Here is a 23,720-nt window from a genome sequence, read left to right on the forward strand (position 1 = left end):
CCCACACACAACACACACATTTTCACGCATTTTTGGTGATACAACAAAGGTCGGCTGACTTCTGTGGGAGAAATCGCACTTGACATTTTGTCAACAACGCCATGCGAGTTTTATGCACGTCTCGCTTAGAGTCACATTAGGTAACTCCTCCTAATACGTAAAATTTAGTGATATCATCGTATAAATAACATATAAGTAAATAAAAACGCCACCTCATGAATAATTTATAGCGACGCAAACCCTGCAAGAAAGCCAAGTCTGTGATTACTGGTGAAACTCCCCTGTATAGCGTTCACCCGACTAATCGCGTCCACTCCACTCACATGAGCGTTTCACATAAAAGCAAAATACGAACCATTGTGTTCATTCCACTCAATCATTCACAAATCACAAACTTGAACCAAGTCTAAACTTTTACTTATTTAAGAATGGCAAAAGTAGAAGTAATTGAGTCAAAACAATAAACAGATCAATACAATGACTTGTCCGATTTAGTTATATTGTTCCCCATTCCGTGACTAAATGGTATATAATATATATATATATATATATATATATATATAATATATATATATATATATATATATATATATATATATATATATATACATATACGGTAAAAAATGATAACAAGTAGAACACAGGACATAGCCGTTACTAAGAGTTTCACACTACATGTGCTCTCTATAGCGATCATCAGACGATGATCATATATATCATATATATATACACAGCTAAAAGTCTGCAGTGATGTAGCATAACTGGCCAGTAACTGCAGTGCAGCACTTCTGTTACATTGCAGTTATGTCAGTCGTGTTGCAGGCATGATCCTGCAGTACTGCTACAGGCATGCTGGAACATTTGTGCAGCACACATGTAACACTCCTGTACATGCAGTGCACCATACCTGAAACATTGCTGTTACAGCAATGTTTCATGACAGCCCCAGCATGTGTGGTGCAGTCCAGAAAGGACATTGATGTTACACGAGTGTACCTTTTATGAAACATCGATGTTGCAGCATTGTACCATGACATTCCCAGCATGCATGTTGCAGCCCTGTTGGGACATTGATGCTACACGAGTGTACCTTTTATGAAACATTGCTGTTGCAGCATTGTACCATGAGAATCCCAGCACGGATGTTCTAGCCCTACAAGGGCATTCATGTGACGTGATGAGTGTGAAGTCCAACAAATATGTTCTTTTGTTATTGATGTGTTGGAAAAATACATGTAGCACTATTTCCCAGTGGTTCCATTCAAGGCTTTTTGGAACAAGTTCTTTTTTTAAACTTGAATATTACACTGTATTTAAATTACTTCTGAATGTATTTTTGCTGCATTTGAATAAAATGACTGGCCACTAGACCTGAATGTATTGAGAATCATATTTTATTACCTCAAGTCTTAAAAAATGTACAAATGAAATAGGACAGCATGAATAACAACAGCTTAACAATGAACAAAGAATAACAAGTATAACTAAAAATTTCGCAAAATCAAATACGGCTATAAAAGGTGATAATGACTATCATGACTATGACAATATGAACTAAAGGTGATATGAGTAAAATCTTAGACTAATCGGTGCCTTCTTTCTGGAGAATACTATTCTAAAAATAAGACTATTCTAAAGATTAAATTGGTATTCTTGGTGGTAAAATTTCAGTTCATGTGTTGGTTCTTAGAGAAGATTGTTAATGATTAAATTGCGATTTTCACTAAATCCAATATGGCGGCCAAATCATGAGACTGATGAAATAGCCTTTTACAAACTTTAAAAAGCTAACACTAAGGATGACACAAGTAAAATTTCAGTTAAATCAGTGTTTTGGTTGTGGAGAAGAAGATTTTTAAAGATTAAGTTGCAATTTACGCAAAATCCAATATGGCGGCCAAACCATGTGACCGATTGAAATGCCTTTCCCAAATTGAAAGAGCTAATACTAAGGATGACACGAGTGAAATTTCACTTCAATCGACGGGTTGGTTCCGGAGAAGACAATTTTAAAGATTGAAATGGTATTTTTTAAAATCCGATGTGGCGGCCAAGGTCATGTGACAGCATGAGATTTTATTTTACATTCTCAATACCTTCGCTAGTGCATGATGTATTAAAAAATTCGAATTGAATAGACCCGCTGGTCTTCAGGAAATCCAATATGGCCACCAGGTAACCTGACTAATTTAAATTTGAAGGGTTAGGTGTATGAGATCTATTATATAGACCTATTAGCCTTCAAGTTTGAGAAGTTATGGCGAGCAGTTACTAGAGTTCTAGGACGACAAAATAGTTATGGAAGAGGAAGAAGAAGAATATTGAATCCAGCCGGTAAGTTTGGGACTCTAAAGAATTAATCAAACAAACACACTAGGGATCCAGCCCATATGCATGGGCCTCTAACAATGAAACTATTCGTGGTTGAATACACCTCGTCGTCTTCATTTTTAACACATTCATATGACAGTTTCCTGCCTGATGCATTGAACCAGTCTTGGTAGGACTGCCAAAAACCTTCCTTTCTGATCTTTATCTCTGTTGAATTTCCTCTGGAAAAATAAAAAAAAATGTACAGTTGCTCCAAAAGTACATACTGTATGTGGTAAAACACTAATTATATCCATGACCACTTTCATGTAAAGTTTGATATGTTGTAATTAACATCAACAATAATTTTTACAATTATTACATGTGTATTGGTGTATTCCATTTTCACGTCAAAATAAATTCTCGGATAAACGGTTCGTTTAGTACATAGCACAAATTGGTTTGATCACACATATTAACTCTTTTGTTTGTAATAGAACTAAATTGATAATTAAAACTTTCTACTTACAATGAGAGCCAAACAAAAGACAATCTTTGGTGTAACATTAATTAGTTTTGTATGGCAGATTGTCTCTGCAAGGGAACAGGTGTCCATGGCACAGTAATGACGTCTGTCATCTTCTACAGCCATGACCTGTTGGGTATAAAGGAAAATGTTTTTAAGCTTGATAAGTTGCAATCCAGTTTACTCTCTATGCTTTATAGTATTTTCAAATTCTTAGTAATCTGCTTTTAAATTAAAACAGACAGCATGCGACCATACATCTTGTAGATCTCATTTGTGGTTGCTATTTGTTGGATGACTCATGCAGGACCCATAATAAACTTTTTAATCCCTATGAGTTTTTCTATTTCAATTTTTTACCTTTCGAACTTCTTCTTGTCTCCATTCTTGAACCTTCAGCCGACAAAACTTCATCATCTTTTGTACACAGTTTGCATTGTACTCTGAAAAAGTATTTTGTATTTCGTCCTGTTGATTAAAAGACAAAGAGAGGTTATGTTACCTTTGAATGATCATATACATAATTTTATTACTTGCATCATATAGCTAATGTAGTGCATATAGGATTCAGTTGTAATTTGTTTGGGACTGCATAGACATCATTGGAGTAAAAGTAAACAAGACTATTCTTAAAGCCCCAATACCTGCAAATGTGTAATAAACCAATATCAAAATATCCTGAGTTTTATAAGAGTTTTCTTTGAATAAGACCCATTATTGACTGAAACAATATATAACACTGTCATAAATGTCACAGGTGACATGTAAATCAAAACGTTCTACCACTATTTAAGACTTGCAACCATTTTCAAAAACCAATCATACGACTGAGAAAATAAAGATTACAACAACACACTGATGGCCACCATGTGGGTGCATTTAAGTAAATGGCATTATAGTTGTGTCTTGATAACTACAATGTCTATATGCATGAAACACTGATTTTCTGTACTTTTCTATAGGGGCGCACCAGTGCAGCATCCATTTATTATTTTAATTGTTAAAATATGTAGTCGTCGTCCAAATCAGGTATAAGTGATATGTCAGTACATGCCCTTCAGTCTCAACATTTACATGCACTAACGTTGGTTTGAAAATAAAATCGCAGCCACTGGGGCTTTAACCCTTTGAGCACCAAAGTCATTTTTGTTGCCAATATCAAAATTTACACCATTCAATTTTTTTCTAATTTTTGCAAAAATTTTGATAAAAATCTGAAGCCAACAAAATGTGATGTTCATTGGTCCAAAATGTCAATAAATTACAGTAAAATTCACAAAATTGGTGAAATGTTGCACACTATAATTTTAGTGTGAAAAATTGCAGTGCTCAAAAGGTTAACCTACAACTTCTGTGTAGAAAATGATGTTTTCATTCATTATAGATGTATTATGATCTTCAACAGATTTCTGCTATGGCTTGATATTATTGTAGCTATCAGTCTCTAAATTAACCATTCAACACACCACCTACAATAAAATCAATACTAGCACCATGTCTGTTATCTATAGACGGTCTTTTCCTTAAATACTTGCAGTGGTCATTTTTTCTTGGTTCCTGTAAATGACGACCATGCATTGGTTGCAATGAGGAGAACAATATAAATATACATTTTACTAATTTTATGAATTTTTTTTTATTCTTTGATAATTTTGAACAAATGGACATCACACTTCATGGGCTACAGTTTTTTTATCACATTTTATTGGCTACGATTTGTTATAAAAATGTTTGCAAAAATCTCGAAAAATTTACTGGGTATATTTGGCAAAGTTGACCTGGCACTCTAAGGGTTAATGCTATCATCAATTCATACACAGACACACAGATATATATATATATATATATATATATATATAATATATATATATATATATATATATATATATATATATATATATATATATATAATACAGTGTTTCATCTAGACAGATGGGATGGGGGATTCCCTCTCTGTTGTTATGTTGGTACTCCCCAGTAATTTTTCAATAGGGACAAGCCCCCTTTGAAAAGGTGCCTGTCACACCTTAGATATACAAGTAGAACACATGAACTGGGTGAAATTACCTATAAATTTTCTAATAAAGGGAAAATCCCTCCTGTAGATGCCATCCTTGATGACTCTGTGTGTGTGTATATATATATATATATATATATATATATATATATATATATATATATATATATATATATATATATATATATATATATATATATATATATATATATATATAATATATATATATATATAATATATATATATATATCACACAACTACATCTGAGTGTCTCTTCACAGCAAATTTTTGGGTCTTGAAAAAATCACCCATTTTTGACTTTAACCCACGTCCCCAGAATTTAGTCCGGCGCTCTACAACTGAGCAAACGGATCAGTTCAAGTTGGTTTGATGTGCGTCGTCCTGTTGGCCTTTTTCTTCCCCGAAAGAGACCTAAGATTTACAATGGTTATATATATATATATATATATATATATATATATATATATATATATATATATATATATATATATATATATATATATATATATATATATATATGTGTGTGTGTGTGTGAGATTTCATTGATATTTATTGATAACTTATTGGAAGTATTAACCTTCCGTGCACTCACATATATCTCCTGCCTTGGTACTTCCCCTAATGGGTTCGTAAAATACATCTTGGCTAAAAGTTGTATTAGAGTATTCTGTATCAAAGGATTTAGGAAAAATAAGTGCAATTAGTATAATTAACCTGAGAGAGAGAGAGAGAGGAGAGAGAGAGAGAGAGAGAGAGAGAGAGAGAGAGAGAGAGAGAGAGAGAGAGAGAGAGAGACGGATGTACATTGAAAGAATGTGTCCAAGTAAACATACATTTGTAATTTATCATATTTTTTGAAAATTTTTGTTAAATTTTTTAGGATGCATTTATGAGCCCCAAATGATTATTATTATATCCATAATTTGCTCATTATATAAATGTGTAATTGAAATAAATTAATAAATAAAATGGAAATTTCTTTGTTTGGTATAGGCCTACTTACATACTCATACGAGCCTTTCCTCACTTCAAATACTTCGCTTTGATGTTTACTTAATTTCATGATAGTTGCTTTCATCCTCTCCTGTTCCTCTAGAATTCTGTATACTTTGGATTGTATATTCTTCACTGTCTTCAATATTATAAGGAGAGTGCTGTGTTGTTATTATTGTTGTTGTTGTTGTTGTTGTTGCTGCTGCTGTTGTGTTACTGCTGATGCTGTTGCTTCTGCTGCCGATGCTGTTGCCACTGGTGTTTCTGTTGCAGCTGCTGTCTCTGTTTTGTTTTCCGGCTCTTTGTTGGTTTCCTGTACTGCTGTTCTGAGTTTTTGGTGATGCTGGTACGCCTAACATACGACTACAATAACTAGTAGAACTACTATTGCTGTTCAGTGACAGTTTACTTTCTTGCTCTGTTTACAATAAGAAATGATTTAATTTTAGGAAATTTGTTTGAGAATAGGTCTCAATCTCTCTTGATAAAGCACAGTCCCTCCATGTATACGTGTGTCGAGGGAATGTGGATCGACGGAGGGACTTTCGATAAATGCATTAGGCCTACGGTAGGCCCACAGCTATAGATGAATTCAAAAAAAAATATGTCAAATTTGTTTGTTTTATTTTAACTTAAATAACGCTTTTTACATAACTTGAATCTGATCATTATCTATACACGCATATGAGTACGTCTACATTGATTAGCGGTTTCGATAATACCGGTGAATTTGCTAATATGTTTGACCTCCAGGTTAATGTGCGTGTGGGCATATTACTTTGAAATATGCGACATTGTATGCAGGGGCCCATCAACAGCTGTATTTCGCGGCGCGGCACTGAAGATTAGTTATCGCGTTGTGAAAACAAACACTCTGACTTTTTAAACTTACTTTTCGAAGTGTCATTCTGGCTATCCAGCCTAGATTTTCTTCATTTCCCTCTTTTCCAAATCTAGCCGGTGCCGTTTCTTCTGACTTGGGCCAAATACGGGAGAGCCAGAGCTAGCCATCATCGCAGCGGGCTGCCAGTTTGATCGTCTGATCGCTTTCGTGCCGCCGGCGCCGCGCGCGTCGCTAAAAACTTGTCTGTCGCTCAAACCAACTCGCATCGCTGCTACTTTATTGTGGAGGGGTCATATCAATTTTTTGGTTTAAATCAATCGCACTTTTAGGTTTGATCCCTTTCTTAAGATTTTTTTATTTATTTGCCTTGAAAAGTTATCGTTCTAGAATATGTATTTTGTTGTATCACCCGAGAGCGATCGAGAGCAACAAATTATTGTTTACATAGAATCTCAACATTGCCAGAAGATATAGAAAGTTCGATTGGTTAGAAACTACAGTAGAGGGCGCACTTGTACTATTTCATCCAATGGCGTAAAAGGATACAGCGGGTCTTTTGTAAAGACCAATCTGATCATGATATCTGATCAATTCAACCTGTTACCAGTTCGCTGTCGGCTGTACCTGCACTGCATTCAGGATCCTTATTATTATAAACGATTCTGTCGAAGTTATCGATGAGGTGAGTCTGTTGTTTTACAACATCTTCAAACTACTTACTATACTGAATTTTGGATATCGCGGGGAAAGACGAAGGAAACCTTTCAAAGTGTCATCGGTACAGTGTCGAGTGACAGTGTGGACTTGAGCTTACAACCGGGCCAACAATCAGTCGTTTTTTTATATCATAGACCATCGTTATTATTATCAACCTACAATAAATAGTCATAGACTCAAAAAATCTAGATTTTCGAACCAGTAGTATCGCAGATCGTAAGTTGCTAGCCACTGGACCGCCATGACCGTCGCCGTCTGAGTTCCAATAAATCATTAATCAGACAATATTTCAGTACACCAAAGACCTCCAATATTTATAGAAACCTAAATAATGGGAGTATCAACCCAAAACCTTGAATTCTGAGCCACATATTACGCTGAAGGTTAATCACACGATTGGAAGTGGACTGACAATGTTCTTTCTATGCCGACGGGCACTTTGACTGGTGATATGACGATGATTATAGCTTAGCCCTGCGTACAGATCTGCGTGTTCCCGGTGTTAATTGGCCTCCACCACATAACGCTGGGAACACACAGACCTTGTCGCAGGGCTAATTATAGCTTTTCTTTGGTTCGAAAATCAACACCTACAACCATGTACATTCTGAGCTAACTATAAGAGATGCCATATCATACTAGATTTTCGGAAACATTGACTGATTTATTTGTTGGTTAATCCCCCTCCCCCCTGTCTCTCTCTCTCTCTCTCTCTCTCTCTCTCTCTCTCTCTCTCTCTCTCTCTCTCTCTCTCTCTCTCTCTCTCTCTCTCTCTCATCTCTCTCTCTCTCTCTCTCATGCATTGTATACAATCTCAATAGATTTTAATTTATTCTTTTATTAAACTTTCCTTAGATAACATGTCAGATAAACCAAAACACATGTGTAGGGTGTGTGTTATGGAGTTTGCTTCGGAAAGGTATCTCGATAAACATGGTACTAGTAAAAAACATAGATATCAGCACCAGCTTATCTTGTCGAGGAAAAATGATGATGAATCACCAGTCCAAGTATGTATAGCAACCTTTTGAGTATCATACTTCAGTTAACGAGATTATATTTTATGTTGTTAATGTTATCTTCAAAAATTTTCTGAATTTTGAAAATTCATATTGTAGATTATTCATATTCTGAAGCCAATAAGTTTTGGTGCCCAGTAAAATGTAACATAAGTGCTAAGAATCTGATATTCTGATTTTATTTTGTACACAATTTTCATGATTGATCTATGAGTACTAGTATGCTCTGTTAATGGATTCTTTTAGAAGCTTGAAGATCAGGAAAAACTTGTGATGTTACACTCTTGTGAGAGTCCTTTGTTAAAAAGAGTAGTGTATTGCAATTTTAACAGAAGTACACACCTATTTTCTTCATCTGAAAATCACTAATTTTCATGATTTCTTCAGACTTCTTATAACTTACCATTATCTTTTTTTTATAGATCACAAAAAGGCTATGCACAACTACCACCAACTCAGCCACTACTCAAACATCACCAACTTTGTCAACAGTTGTCACATCTTCTCATGATCCATCATTGTTTTCTTTGGTATGTACACCTTGATATCACTTTACAAATTCCTTTGTTTAATTTTGAGAAAATTTAGGTATTGATTGTGACAGTTTTAGTTTATTATAATAGATTATAAATTTTTTTCTATAAACGTATCTATAAATATCTATAAGTTACTAGAATATTCTATAATAGACTTGTTTGGGAATTAGCTATGCAACATTTAACTCTATTCATGTATTTTGCAAGTTCATTGTCCCGATATTTTTGTTAATTTTTCCAGTAACCCCTAAAGTGATGCTAGAGAAAGCATCATTTTGGAAATTTGTAACACACATTAGACAAGTGTGCCGTTGATTAATACTGGTTTGGATTATTTTAATCCACTCCTAGGAAATGGAAGACTGTATATCATGAGTAGAACATTTTTATTCCAAAATTTGCGAGTTTTAAATCAACAACTTTTTTTATCACAATTGTTTTGTTTCATAATGTGGTGATGACAAGCCCTTTCTTATTACTTAACATAATGTGGTCGATGACAAGCCCTTTCTTATGACTTAAGAGGCTAATTACCGGTAGTCTTCATGCTTCAATCAAACCCTTTATTCGCAGAATTATAAACAGTCATCAAATATAGATGCTTTTCACTTCTGCGATTCTCTCAGTTTTTTAAATGTCAAATCACTAAGGACCATGTATTTGAATACATATTGCTATGTCCAAATGGTTATTTTAGATGTCCATTTACCCTATTTACGTCTATGAGAAGCAGATTAAAACTTTGTTTGCGGAAAAAATAACAAATTTGGAGTCATTTATAAATTTCCCAATACGTTTAATGTCAGGATTTTTGTGTATCAGTTTTTTAGCATCAAAAATTACATTGTCGTTTACATTACATATTCTTGTTTTCATCACATCATTTTCAACATGTGCTTATTGGAATTAATTGGAGTATAATATAATAATAGTCTGTTTTTGAAATGACTCTTTAGGGAACTGTACCAGTAGGTGACATTGACAGGGAGAACACGTTCATGGACCATGACTTTCTTGAGAAACATTCTGATGTAGAGAAAATAAACCAGTGGAATGACTGTAAGTGTTGGAAATTATCAATTAACAACTAGTTTAATATTTTATCAGATAAACCTTATTTTTTAGCTCACGTTTGGTTATACCAAAGTGAGTTTATTGTATAAGCTGAAGTCGATGGTGTCTGTATTGTGTGAGAGTGTGTATGTACGTACAGTATGTCCGTCAACATCAAAAACACACAAACCGCTGCACATTTCAGCTTAGTATTTGGTGTGTCGATGCATCCTAGGCTATAGATGGGATTTTATTCAAATGAAGTCTCGATCCAAAATTATGCAAATGAGCTTACAAAATGTGAAATTGGTCAAGAATTAATATCTCGAGAACCGCTGTTTTGATTGCTTTGAAATTTGAGTGCAAGAACCTTAGGTGAACGTTATACAGTTTTATGAATATTGTAAAGATATCCTTAATTTTGTATTTTTACTATATATTTTGGTGATTTTCTCATTTTCATTAAAAATTATTCTTCTCTGAAACCGCCAGCCCAATCGCTCTCAAATTTGGGTGTTACTCTTCTAATTTGTTGAAATTATGACAAAATTGGGAAAATTACTATTTTGGAATAATTTTGTCATTTTTGGTCAAAAAATTAAACAGTATTTTCTTTTTAAAACAACTGGATAGACAGGATAATTCCAGATGTTGTAATCACCACCCACAGTGGAAGGCATTTCACTATCTGTAACTAACTTAAGTGCTGTTTCATCGGCATTAACTAAAAACTCCTAAAGGTTGTAAATACATTTCCTGTCATCTTGCCTTATGTAATACCAAGGGTTGGAACATTTGATTTTCAGGAAGGGGTAGGGTCTAGAAGATTGATGAGGTAGCATTACTTTTTACCAGATCCCTTGTACATTGTTTGACCGACTCCCACCTTTCCTTTTTAGCTACTATAGACTATAGTGTATAGAAGCTATTGGGATGGTATCCGTCCGGCGTCCGGCGTCAGTCTGTATGTGTTATGTATGTATGTCCGTTTGTGAGGCGTCCCTCGACTCGAATATCTTGAGAATTGCAGTACTTACTGATTTGATATTTGTTGTGTAGATGAAAATAGGAATTTGAGAAACTTTTTTTAATTTTTTGATATTTTTGAAAATAGGCAGATTAATGCCAAAAAAGGCGTTTTTGGTAAAAAATCTTCTTCATAACCGCTGGTCAGACAGCTTTGTTATTTGGTATACAGGTCACTAGGGATAACCCAACTTAGATTTGTTAAAATTGTGATGAAATATGCAAATCTGTATTTTTGCGGAATTTTTTTTTTCCATTTTTGGTGAGGCCACCCTGAAATGAGCTATCAAAGATATCCACCTTCTTCATCAGTACATGTATCACAAAAGGTTATTCTCTACATAACGAAGCAGAGCTCTGTCAACTGTTGAGTAGCTTGTTTTTTCAAAACCGCTGGTCAGACGCTATAATATTTGGTTTACAAGTCCCTAGGATGACCCTAGTGAGATAATTTCATACAGTCATGTATCCATGTCTATACCGGTAGTAGCTTCAGGGACATTGCCCTATGTTTATCAAACCTCTGTCTATTTTTTGTTGTTGACAGTTGCTTATGTATTTATGATCTGCTTGTTCCATTGCTATAGAAGTTGATATGCATGCTCCTAAAGATGACCTCCAGTACCTAAGTTGGAGACCTTATTTGCTTTTGTCATTCTTGTTTTTTCTGGTTTAAATATTTCTCGAATGGACCAATTCAAACCGAATGTGAGCACATTGTCCTTGACGGTATTTTTTTTTTGTAATCTGTTGTTGGTTTTGATTATGATTCTAAGAATAATTAATGTTTTATAAAAAACAGAGAAATTCAGTATCATTTCTTCATGCTGATGCTACTCTACCATCTGTTATTCCTTTTTCAACCTAAATAATTACTGGTTTTGTATATGATATCAAATGTCAAAACTTGAGACAATTCTGGTTCCACAAAGTTGTGTTCCTTTTATATAATAGAAGTTTGTGAATGATCTGTGTCCAGCACTGTACCAATGATATTCTTAAACTTTGCCAAAACACATTATATATTTGTGTTGTTCCTGGAAACTAATACTATCAGTTAAAAGGAAAACTAAATATTGAACCCTAGATTTAAAATTTCTGGAAAATAGGAACATATTTCCAATCAAGTTTAGTTGTCATTTTCAGATTATCAAGAAACAGATGATGACTTGATTCTGAGTGAAGAAACTGAAGATGAGAATCCAGATGAATGTAAGGAATGGTATCCATTCAAAAATGAGCACTATGCAGAACTGGCATGTCTTCTTTGTGCGCCTCATCCTCTGGTAATGTTACAAATGTTACAATATGTTCCTTATATTTTTATGTGAGAAACATTTCTGTACATGTGACATATTCTATAGATGTTGGTGTCAAGGTTTTTGAAATGAGTGTGTATAGACACCATTTAGTATATTCAACTGTATTATAATTGATGTCAAATATTTGAAAAAATGTCTGGGCCCAAGCTCAGGATGTAAAGATTTAAGAGAACCAGGAAAGTTATTCTAGAATTGCCAGTACTTTAAATTTTGTTATGTGTTAGATTGTATGACTTGTACTGTTACAAGATGTAATTATAGGCCAAATTAAATAAAAATGAATAGAGTTGATAATCTACACTCAGGATACATGTATCTTTGTAATTTTATAGTCACTGCTTTCAATCTAAACAGGGCGAAACAAATTTAAAATTCATATGGTACCTCTTGAGGAAGAGAGATATGACCACACCATCAATGTATCAAGTGAAACAGAATCTATCTGAATTACCAGGAAGGATTGAACCAATTTGGTATGTATGTAATACAGAGTTCGTATCTATTAGTATCTTTTTTTGATTGCAATGGTTCTACTCCGGAATAAAAAGGACGCGATGCGTTCTACAGGCTCAGTACGCCCAAATAATCACGTGATGCTGGTACAAACATGCCCACATGTATAATAACACATATGAAATACACATACGTCTATGCGCGTTTGCGCACATATTGTTTTGTTTGTACCGTGGTCGATTTGAATGCCGGGTTTCGACTATTAAATACACACAAAACTGTAATGATATGCCACAACGATAACAAACTGTGTTTTACATTCTTCAATATTTTATACTCCTTTCAAACTTTGAACTAGGTGCTAGTTGAATTTGTTTGTTCTACAGTGCGTTTCACCTAGGTACCACAACTCAGCATATGAGACCTATACCACGCACAAAACATATGATTAGCTTGGGTATCACGGACACATGTCAAAGCCACCAACTAGTCGATTATACCAGCATGGGCAGCCGATGTCTAGACTGAGAGATAAACAGTTGACTAGACTTGATCTACTGTTTCATTTACAATTTCAACTAAGAGTTCAAGAGGTGAAGGTATTCTCATCAGAAACTAACTAAGAGTCCCACATTGTAGATAAAGTGTATTTCTCAGTCATGTCTAGACAGAGAGGCCGCCCTATGCTGGTTTACGTTAATCAATGAGTCGGTGATTTTCAAATGTGTTGTGATACATAAGCTAATCGCTTGTTTTTTAAGTTGATGCTAGAGTAACAATTTTATCACCATTCAGTAGAGAGAATTTCAGTTTGCATCAAACAACCGTAGAAAACAGCAGAGTGACCATGGTTGAACGACTCTGCAGACAACACAGATGATGCAAAACTGCTGATTGTTTAGTATTTTCTTCTCTCATGGACTATACAACTTGATAGTCACTTTCATAAATAATGCAACTTTATGGACACCTACAGAATTAATGCTAGTAATTAAGAATCCTAAGCTTGACAAATGCAACCACTATAGCAACCTCCTATCTTTTTTTAGCCTAATGGACAACAGTGATACTCAAAAGTTTGGTGACCGACTGTGTACTGTGTACTGTTGACAACTTATTTCATTCTCAAAGTTGTATGTAAATTTTGACATTCGTCATGACAATAATCACGACCATCTCAACATGTTGTGAATAGACATCGCTGTAGCAGGACTAAAAATGGACCATACTGAGGCTTTCTGTTGTTAGGAGGCATATTGTCCCTGATTGATATATTATATGATCAAAATGCAATGAAAATGCATTCTCAATGGCCATCAATTCCTGTGCCTGTCACATAAGTACATTGCAAAATTTCACAACATGATTGTCTTTGTAATTTGCATTACATGATTAGCAAAGTCATAGACTGGCCTCACTGTGTCCAATTGAATTTGACTGCAATTATATGGCTTGTTCCAACCCTACATCCCACACAAGTACTAACTGAATTTTATGTACCGGTCTATGGTAGTCTGTGTGGGCTACCATTTCATGGATTTTGGTAGTCCAAGGGAAAGTTGGAAATCTGGATGTGGGACTACCGCCAATTCAGAGCCCTGACTAGTCAAACTTAGATGAATTAAACTATTTTTTTTTCTCAGAAAAATTCAAGACATTTTACATCTAAGTGAAAATGTGACAGGGGAATATTAAACTTTCATAGAGACACATACACTTACAACTATTGTTACAACTTATACTGACAATACATTTTCCTCTCTCTTTAGTTTTTAGATAGTAGTGGACAGACTTATTACTCTTTGTCTGTCATTGACATCATACGTACAAGATTGGCAACACCAAGTACAGCTTCTAAACTTGTGTACTATCCCAGGAAATCTACAAATAATGTCATCAGGTATGTGTAACATTGATATTTCTTTGATGTTAGTTGCAACTGGCAGTTTCGCAGTATCGCAAATGATGACTTATGTCAAGGCTTTTGTTTCATAGAGATTGAATATACTTATTTATCATTAGTTTGTCATCATGTCTCGAATTGTATCTCAACAGGTAATATAGCTAAGGGTTATGCTCAAAAACTTCAAACAGCTTTCCTGCCTTCAAATGCCTACATTAGCCCTGATGCCCTGCATCAGAATAGCTTTCAAGTTATTTTACTGAATGTTGATTGGTCGATTTCCTTTTGGCGTTGATCAACACATGTTTATGCATCATAACCCAAAACAGGCCGATCTGCAAAAATTTTTCAGTGGTCGCAGCAAGTAACATGATGCAAGTTTGGTCGATGTTTGAACAGAAGCTACGCCATGCGATATTGATCAGGTCCCCGACTGAGTCAGCAAAATTACGAACATTCAACAGAAGTGAGCTCAATAGTTTTAAATGGCTGCAGTATTCTGTAGATTGTAACGTTGTGGAATACAATGTTTGAAACGAATTTTACATGCCTGTTTGCAATTTAGAAGTTTAGAAAGAAATAACTTTGACAAGAATCAACTTTGTGATTTCGTGAAAAAAAAAGAAAGTAATCTCTAGCAACTGCTTGTTTTACTTTTGACACAGAGAAATGTATGAAGCACAGAAGTGGCAACTTCATCAAAGATATCACACACCAATGGTTGAGGCAAATGGTGAAGTTTTCTTTCTTAAAGACTTCGTGGTGATAAATCATGAAGGAACGCAAAAGCTTGGGTACATCTCTTCAATATATGTGGAGGTAACTTCCATAGTTTAATATTAAACCTCTGCCTACTGCCTGCCAGGTTGCCTTGATATTCAAAGTGTCGGTGACATGCCACAAACAACATTCTTCAAATACTTTCTGCTGAGGTTGTTTTGTGACATTATGCATTGTATATTGATGTGGAGGCACCTGGCTGGCTGTGCTTCTGAAACCAGTCGAGCTATTTGGATACTGTTGACCAGGGACGAATGACGTCAATCATCCTAATTGATATGCATGATATGTAAATTAAATATAACATTAATTCTGACTAAAACAACCATCTTAGTACCTGTTCTGAAACTTTTGGTTGCTATGTTGACCCTCTACCATACTTCCATGTTCTGACCATACCTACTGAAATCTTGATTTGAGCATTTAATTTAATGTTTTGATGACGTTGTGTATTTTGTGCAGGAAAAGCTTTATGGTCACTGTTTAAACCGAATCCGTAGCAATACACGGTAATTTTCAAGGGGAGCTTTAGAAGTGTGAAAGACTCAGGTAAAACTTCACGCGAACTTCGGAAAAAAGTTGACTGTCCAGACTAGGCCTTTGGGACACACCTATCTGCACACCTATCTGCATCTTTTACTTGGGAAAATCATACAATCAAATTCAGGAATCATTGTCTTAACTGATATTATCTTACATCAACTCTATTACTTCAGTGTTCAAGAGTAGGTATGTTGTGGAATGATCTCGGTCTGAAGATTCTTTTTAAATCAATGGAAAACTGAGCCAGCATTTTGGAATGTTATATACATCAAATAGCACACTGCAATTTAATGACAGCATTTTGAACTTTACAGACAAGGCAAGCAAAACAGCCTGATGTGTTTGTGAAGCTGATTTTGTGTGTAGTCAAGACAACAAAGTGTGTCACACAGACAAAATTTTGACTGTTCCAAGTAGCCAACTGAAGAATCATTTGGAGAAACCACTTCACTGGGAAAACGTCGGCTGGAAAATTACAGAAAAGGGACTAAGCAGACTATCTGATGAGGTAATAAAGACAAGCTTTCTGCTGAACTGAAATTCATTGATATCAGCTTTTTAGCAGGATAATGAATCAAGCATAATTTCAAAAGAAAGCAAATTGTGCAGCAAGGGCATGAACAGAATTACTCTCAAAGTTGTTCAAGATGTAACACTTAATCGGTCAAGGTATTTTTTTAATTAATCGACTATTTTCTGCGTTTTCACAACATTAATATAGCAGTGTTCGATGTGATCGTGTTTACACTTAAGGCAGAATGCGCCTCGGGGACAGATATTCAGACTCTCAAACTTTCTCAATTTTTTTCTGATCTACCGCTTGTTGGGGCTCATTTTGAAGCTCTTGGTGAAAGAAAACTTTTCTCCATCTTTGTTTTTCGAAGTTGGACAATTTTATTTTTCTCCATAGAGTTAACACAGGGATGGCAGCCATTTTGAATTTCAAATATCATTGGTCATTTGGTTCTCTAGTACCACAGTTTGCATGGTGACCCCCAATTTTTATTCTTGATTTTGAAAGAGAGTGGTTGGAAGATTCTCCAAGGAAAGTTTGAGCAAAAGTTTAAGTCTTGCATCACTTAACACTGAAGTGATTGTCATTTCACCAGTACTACTTGTGAAAGCTGACAATGTCAGGCAATCTGAGATTGTAAATCACACTGGTGCTACATCAATGAAATTTTGCCAACGCTGTACAGTAAGTAAATTTTCTTTTTAGTTACATAAGAACAGAGATTTGATTTTATTGGGTTTTTTCATGTATTAAACCATTCAATCACATAGTTGTGTGTTAATTATCTAAGATATGCATCCACATGACTTTGGATATTTCTTTCAGAAGGACACATAGACTGTAGAGAAGTATTTATACTGTCTATGCTTATATGCACTTTAGAATCAGTACTTTTATCCCATAATTGACACTTTTCTAGTGTTATTTGTTTTAATGTGTCAGAAGATGCATATAATCTCAATCAGTGATAAAGAAATTATCATATCATTGCCCTTTATGTTATTCTCTTTTCACTAGGTCTCTAGAGATGATCCTTGTACGATAGGCACTGCTCGAACAAAGAACAATACGGTAGACTTTATGAAAGAAATAGAATCAGCCAGTACAGGAAGGTTAGTTTGGTTAATAAAAGTTTATTCCCAAAATACCAGGATTTATGTCGAGTACATTGTGCAGCAGAGGTATTGTCCAAGACGTAGCACTGCGGACAAAACTGAAGCGCACGCTCAGGTCATAAATCATGGTATTATGGGAATAAGTTATTAATGTACACCTTTTTAGTTCAGTTTTACCTGGAAAAGTCAAAATTAAAGCATTTTGAGATGCCTGTCACGCATTGCACTCACTGAGCAGACTAGGAGGACATTTAGCAAGCACACTAAGCGTACAGAATGAAATTTCAAAATGCACATCGCAGTGCACACTGTAGAAATTGTAGGTCAGCAGCATAATTTAACTCAAATTCATAGTTTTTGTTTGAAACTTAATGTTTAGAAGGGCAGTCTTGGTAACTGAGACTAACTCAAAGAAAAAGAGCTTATGACATGATTGAGTAAATAGTTTAACAATACTACTAGTTGGTAATAATGTTCTAATTGCAAAACAATAGAATTAAAAAATAATCATTTCTTCAAATATTGCATATATTTGTAGTATTCTCATTGGTTTTTAATCAGCTATCATATTTTAATTAATAAGTGTAAAGTGGCAGTAACTACATTGTTGTAAGTAATACAAATTATTCATCCTTTCTGTTTTAAAGTTTGAAGAAACAGCTGAGAACTAAGTATGGTGTTTGTGAATCTGCAAATCCCTTGATGGAATTACAATCCTTTGACAACGGGAGGTAGGTTTAACTGATGTAAAAAACACAGTAATAATAATCTTTATGGTCCTGATACGGCTTCTGCGGACCGAGCTCATACAGCGGAAGGACCTGAGTGTACAAGGGCCCATACGCCTTACGACCAAGGTCCAAAAAAGCTGTATTAGGGCCATGAAGGTTTTATCTTGTACCTTATGGAATGATTAATATGTAATTAAGAATAGTGTGCAAAGATTTGGAGATAGAAATATATCCAATGTCAACCATTAACCACCATTTTTGTAAATTTTTCGGAAAAGTTATGGCCTTATCCTGTCGCGCGTTGATATACATAAAGACGTCATTTGTTAGTCCCCATGGACACCGTCCAGGGGGACTTATAGGTTTGGTAATGTCTGTGCATACATACATCCCTGCATCCATCCTTTCACGTAGACATCTCAGAGATGCCTGGAGCGATTTCATTCAAACATGGTACAAGGATATGTCATACATACATATGCACATCGATTTTTTTTGTGATAAGATCAAATATGACTGCCATGCAGCCATTTTATTAAGATTTTTTCAGGTATAGAGCCATAACCCAGACATGTTTTAACCGATTTTAGTGAAAGTTGGTACAAGGACATTGACCTATGTCATAAATATGCACGTCTAATTTGTTTCATGACATGATCCAATATGGCTGCCATGCGGCCATTTTGTTACAATTTATTTACATTTACACTGACAGGGAGACACAATCATCAGTAGAAAGCTCGATTGAAAGGAATATATGTGCCTTTATGAAGATTTCACGCTGCAATGACTGTGTACTTGAAGTGGAGCTGCAGCTAGGCAAAGGATGACAGCTTAAAAAATTGGCTTAGCCATTAGTTGTCTGTTGCACGATCATGCTTGATCGAAATTTATATTCAGTTTTACTTTCAAATCTTTCAAAAATGCATACGTCATCGATAATGTACTCTGTCAACATTGGATTTAAACCCTAAGAAATATCACCCGATTTCGCTAAATTCACTGTCGCCCGCACAATCTGAACGGAGGAGATGTTTGAATCTCGCGCTGTCTTTGATAGTCTCCACGGACACTGTCCGGGGGGACTTATAGGGTTGTTCATGTCCGTGCGTGCGTCCGTGTGTGTGCGTGCGTGCGTGTGTGCGTCCGTCCGTCCGTCCGTTCACGCAGATATCTCAGACATGCCCTGGTCAATTTCTATCAAACTTTGCACAAGGATAGTACCCGACCCCTTATAGATGCACATCAATTTGTTTCACAATGGCCGTGTTAGAGGACTTTTTAGTTTACACCACCATAGACGACCATGTATAAGTCAGCTGTCCATAGAATCCCATGTATAAGGCCAAGTAAAAAAAAAATTTAGTTTCTCATCGTAATCATATTGCAAAATGGATTCAGTGACACAGTTTATAGTCCCCACAGATGAAGTCCAGGGACCTTATAGATTGGGTCATGTCCCTCCGTTCATGCAGATATATATCAGATATTTTGACAAAATGTCACATGACCTTAGTGACCTTTGACCTCAATTACACATATTTGTCTATAACTCAGTAACCACAAGTGCTACACCCTTCATATATGGTATGATTGGACACCTTATGATGCCATATATTGTACCTCATTAATTATGTGCATATCTAATTTTGAGCAAGCACATAGAGCTAGAGGTCTGATTTTCGGTATATAGGGATGACTCAACAATTCAATTTTTTTGACAAAATGTCGCGTGACCCCAGTGACCTTTGACCTCAAATATACATATTTGTCCATAATTCAGTAACCACAAGTGCTACACCCTTCATATATGGTATGATGGGACACCTTATGATGCCATATATTGTACCTCATTAATTATGTGCATATCTAATTCTGAGCAAGCCAATAGAGCTGGATTTCTGTTTTTTGGTATATAGGGATAACTATAGGATAACAAAATTTTGATCAAATATCATGTGACCTCGATGACCTTTCACCTAAAATATACGTTTATTTCAATAAATAAGTAACCACAAGTGCTATGTCCCTTATATTTAGTAGGATGAAAGACCTTATGACAACACACGCTTTACTTCATTAATTATGCACTTTTCTAATTCTGATTTTGGGCATATAGGGATTAATTAGCAATTCAATTTTTTTTTCAGAATGTCATATGACCTCGATAACCTTTGACCTTGATTATACATATATATGCATAACTCAGTAACCACAAGTTCTATACCCTCCAATTTTGATAGGACATTAGACCTTAAGATGTCACACCTTGTACCTCATTTATTATGCGCATATGTATTTCTTGGCTGGCCAATGCAGCTGGAGGTCTGATCTTTTCTCCCGATTTAGAACCATAACTTAGACACCATGCCTCATGTGTTTCAAATTGGAACAACGACAGAGACCTATGTGCCCATAGATCTCAACATATACACTCCAGTGATACTTCTTAATGACCACATTTCCCACATTGTCAATGACTTGTTCATGAATGGAACGTTTGCTGATAGCAATGTGAGTAGTTACTATTTTTTGACTAGTGGTATGGCATTCAAATCCCATTAATACATTCTAAATGTTTTGAAATTCAGGACATTGGCATATGAAAGACTTCATAATATAGAGCTGGGAATCATAAAAATCTTCACACATCTGACATTTCAAGTAATACCAGCAAGTGATAAGGCAGAAATGGAACGCAAGTTGAAGGTACAGTATACACTCTTTGTTTTTTATGCCATGCTGGCATGGAGAGCAATTGTGCTGGTACCCTTCAACAGGAGAATGATAAATATTATAAATACTGGAATCATTATGCTGTTAGCATCCACGTATGAAAAAACTGTGTGAAACGTTATGCGTAGAATTATATGTGTCTAGATTGAGAATAGAGTGTTGCAGTTTCTGTATTCTCTACTACAGCCTATATTGTTTTTCAAATGATTTCACCACGATAGAACTCATTCGTGGCCATTAAGCCCTATCTGTATCACAGCATTTTTAAACACAGACACATAGAGAGGACTCTAATCTTCTCCACGCACCTATAATCAAAGTACCAATAACCAAGTAGGAACTGAGTCATCAACAATGACTTGTTTTCTTTACCTTATATCAGGTGTTTGACTGGTCTGCTTTTAAAAGAACGCTTTCACCAAATTTCATTGAGAAACATCAATCGTTTGTTGGACGGGACTACAAGTTATGGGCACAGGTGGCAACCTTTGTTCTTGCCGGGAATGTATCTGCCAAGTACCTAGAATTATGGCACCTTATAAGTGAGGTATGTAAACATTTCAGTTAAGTTACCTTTATTATTATTACTGGTCAGTCTAAGTACCCTCAAATTTAAAGATAAAAAATCTTAAAATAAAATTAAATATTCAAATTAGGACTTTGCTGTCATATAAATGTTTAACGACTTTCAATAATGTTATGTCATATTATTTTCAATGCACATAACAAGTTTCATCAACTTTGGACCAAAATATTACTTATTCACACCACATGGTTTGGTCTATTATAGCATCTTTAGTCCAAAAAATTTAAGTTTACAATGTTTACGTTTCAAAGATCTTTCAAATGTACAGTATTATGTTAAAATACACCATATGGAATATGTTGTGTTTCATTAATGTTAACCATCTTGACCTGTCAGTGAAATGTGGACTTGGCAGGAAAAGGGTGTCTTTTTGTCTATATATGCCAAATCTTGTTTGATTTATGTTTCAAAAAGGAGTAACTAATTTGTTCGATTATCATTTTAAACATACATGTAGAAATATGCCAAATTTGATGAAACACACTACAAAGTATTTCAATCATAATCACACCTACTTTCATCTGTTATTTAGCTGAAATGAAGTTTATCAACAAAGACAATTAAAGTCTGTATGTTATGAATGTGATGCTTTTAAAATCATTTGATAGATGTCAAGCTGATGCCCATATAATTGCTGTTATTTTTCAGACAAACGATCATAACAGGATAGTGTACTATATAAAGAGAGTGTCTTGAATTTCTTTTACTATAATATAAACCGGTATTATATTTCAGAAAGGAACCATTTACATTTCTATGATTTTTTAGGTCTTCATACTTGTTCACAGGCCATATGTACAAGTAGATGAAATTGAAGCCTTGAAAGGACTGATAAATAGCCTCATAACTAAGATCAAGGACATATTCCCAACTGCTCTTAGGAAACCAAAGGTTCATATGCTGTTGCATTTGGCAGATGACATAATAAACTATGGACCGTGTGACTGCAGTGATACAGAAAGGTATATTATGTCATCAACATAAAGGGGAATAATAAACACCTATTGCCTGCTCATGAGGGCTATTAGCACCTGTCTTTATCCCGAGGGGCCGTGTGTTAACAGTAACACATTACTATTCCCCAATGCCGTAGGCTGAGGGGTATAGCGATGTGTTTCTGGTAACATACGACCACAAGGGGTAATAGACGAGCGCTATAGCCCGAATAAAGACCAGGCTATGGATGTTTTATAACACACCACATGCTCATGCTTACTTACTGAAATCATAATAAGAGTCTCTGGTACATTGTCCCAGCACAACATACGATAGAACTTTTCAATAATGTTTTCCCTAGAAAAACCAAAAAATATTTGCCTAAATGTTCTGTGGTGACAAATTACAGCAGGTGCAGAACGAAGAACAACAGAGATGATCATGAAATTCCACAAATTTTCAAAGTGCCATTCAAATTCATGCACATTGCATGTCAATAGAACCTATAAATGTCCAACTGATAGACATAAAGAGACAAGGACGCTGTCTCTATACCACTGACATGATATTTTTGTTGAACAAAACTTGTTCCTGCTGAGGCATAATTTCCAGTGTCTGATGGTTCAATAAATATCACTTCTACATGCAGGTCATCAACCTTCACAGATGTGCTCGCTCTCTGAGTTGACATGCAATGTAACAGATGTAATTGTCTTTTTGTCTGTCTGTTATTGGAGTGACTCAACCCTTCACCACTAAATTTTGGTACAATCCAAATGTGTTCTATGGCAAAGTTAGACTTCACAATAGAGAAATTAGGGGTGACAGGATGAATGTTTCAAATACCTAAAAGTTTTCAAATTTCATTTCAAAAAATGTAGATTGCACAAGATATCTATAGTGCATCAGATTTCTTCTCTACAGAACATATCTGAAATGGGTTCAGAGAGTGTCACAATAGCTTGCACAACTGCACAAATGCACTTGTATTAAACCAGTTGTCATACATCATTGCATTCAGGCGACTGTAACACGCACG

The 23,720-nt window shown here is 35.2% G+C and overlaps 1 protein-coding gene, 1 long non-coding RNA gene and 1 pseudogene across 2 annotated transcripts; 2 read left to right on the forward strand and 1 right to left on the reverse strand.

Annotated features, from left to right (window-relative positions):
- Positions 1–3,287: 3,287 nt before the first annotated feature.
- LOC139129941 (sodium/calcium exchanger 3-like) overlaps positions 3,288–23,720 on the reverse strand; it is an 88,000-nt pseudogene continuing 67,567 nt past the window's right edge.
- LOC139129939 (uncharacterized) lies at positions 14,631–16,428 on the forward strand. Its single transcript, XR_011551723.1, has 3 exons — positions 14,631–14,737; positions 15,406–15,559; positions 16,378–16,428. It is a non-coding gene; the product is annotated as an uncharacterized lncRNA (long non-coding RNA).
- Positions 17,089–23,336, forward strand: LOC139129938 (uncharacterized). Its single transcript, XM_070695636.1, has 6 exons — positions 17,089–17,261; positions 17,595–17,689; positions 18,340–18,423; positions 21,015–21,132; positions 21,542–21,706; positions 22,514–23,336. The coding sequence occupies exons 1-6, from the start codon at positions 17,238–17,240 to the stop codon at positions 22,727–22,729; spliced, it is 702 nt and encodes a 233-aa protein (XP_070551737.1). The 5' UTR covers positions 17,089–17,237; the 3' UTR covers positions 22,730–23,336.

The sequence above is a fragment of the Ptychodera flava genome, chromosome 3, assembly GCF_041260155.1.
Source record: "Ptychodera flava strain L36383 chromosome 3, AS_Pfla_20210202, whole genome shotgun sequence".
Taxonomy (NCBI): Eukaryota; Metazoa; Hemichordata; class Enteropneusta; family Ptychoderidae; genus Ptychodera; species Ptychodera flava.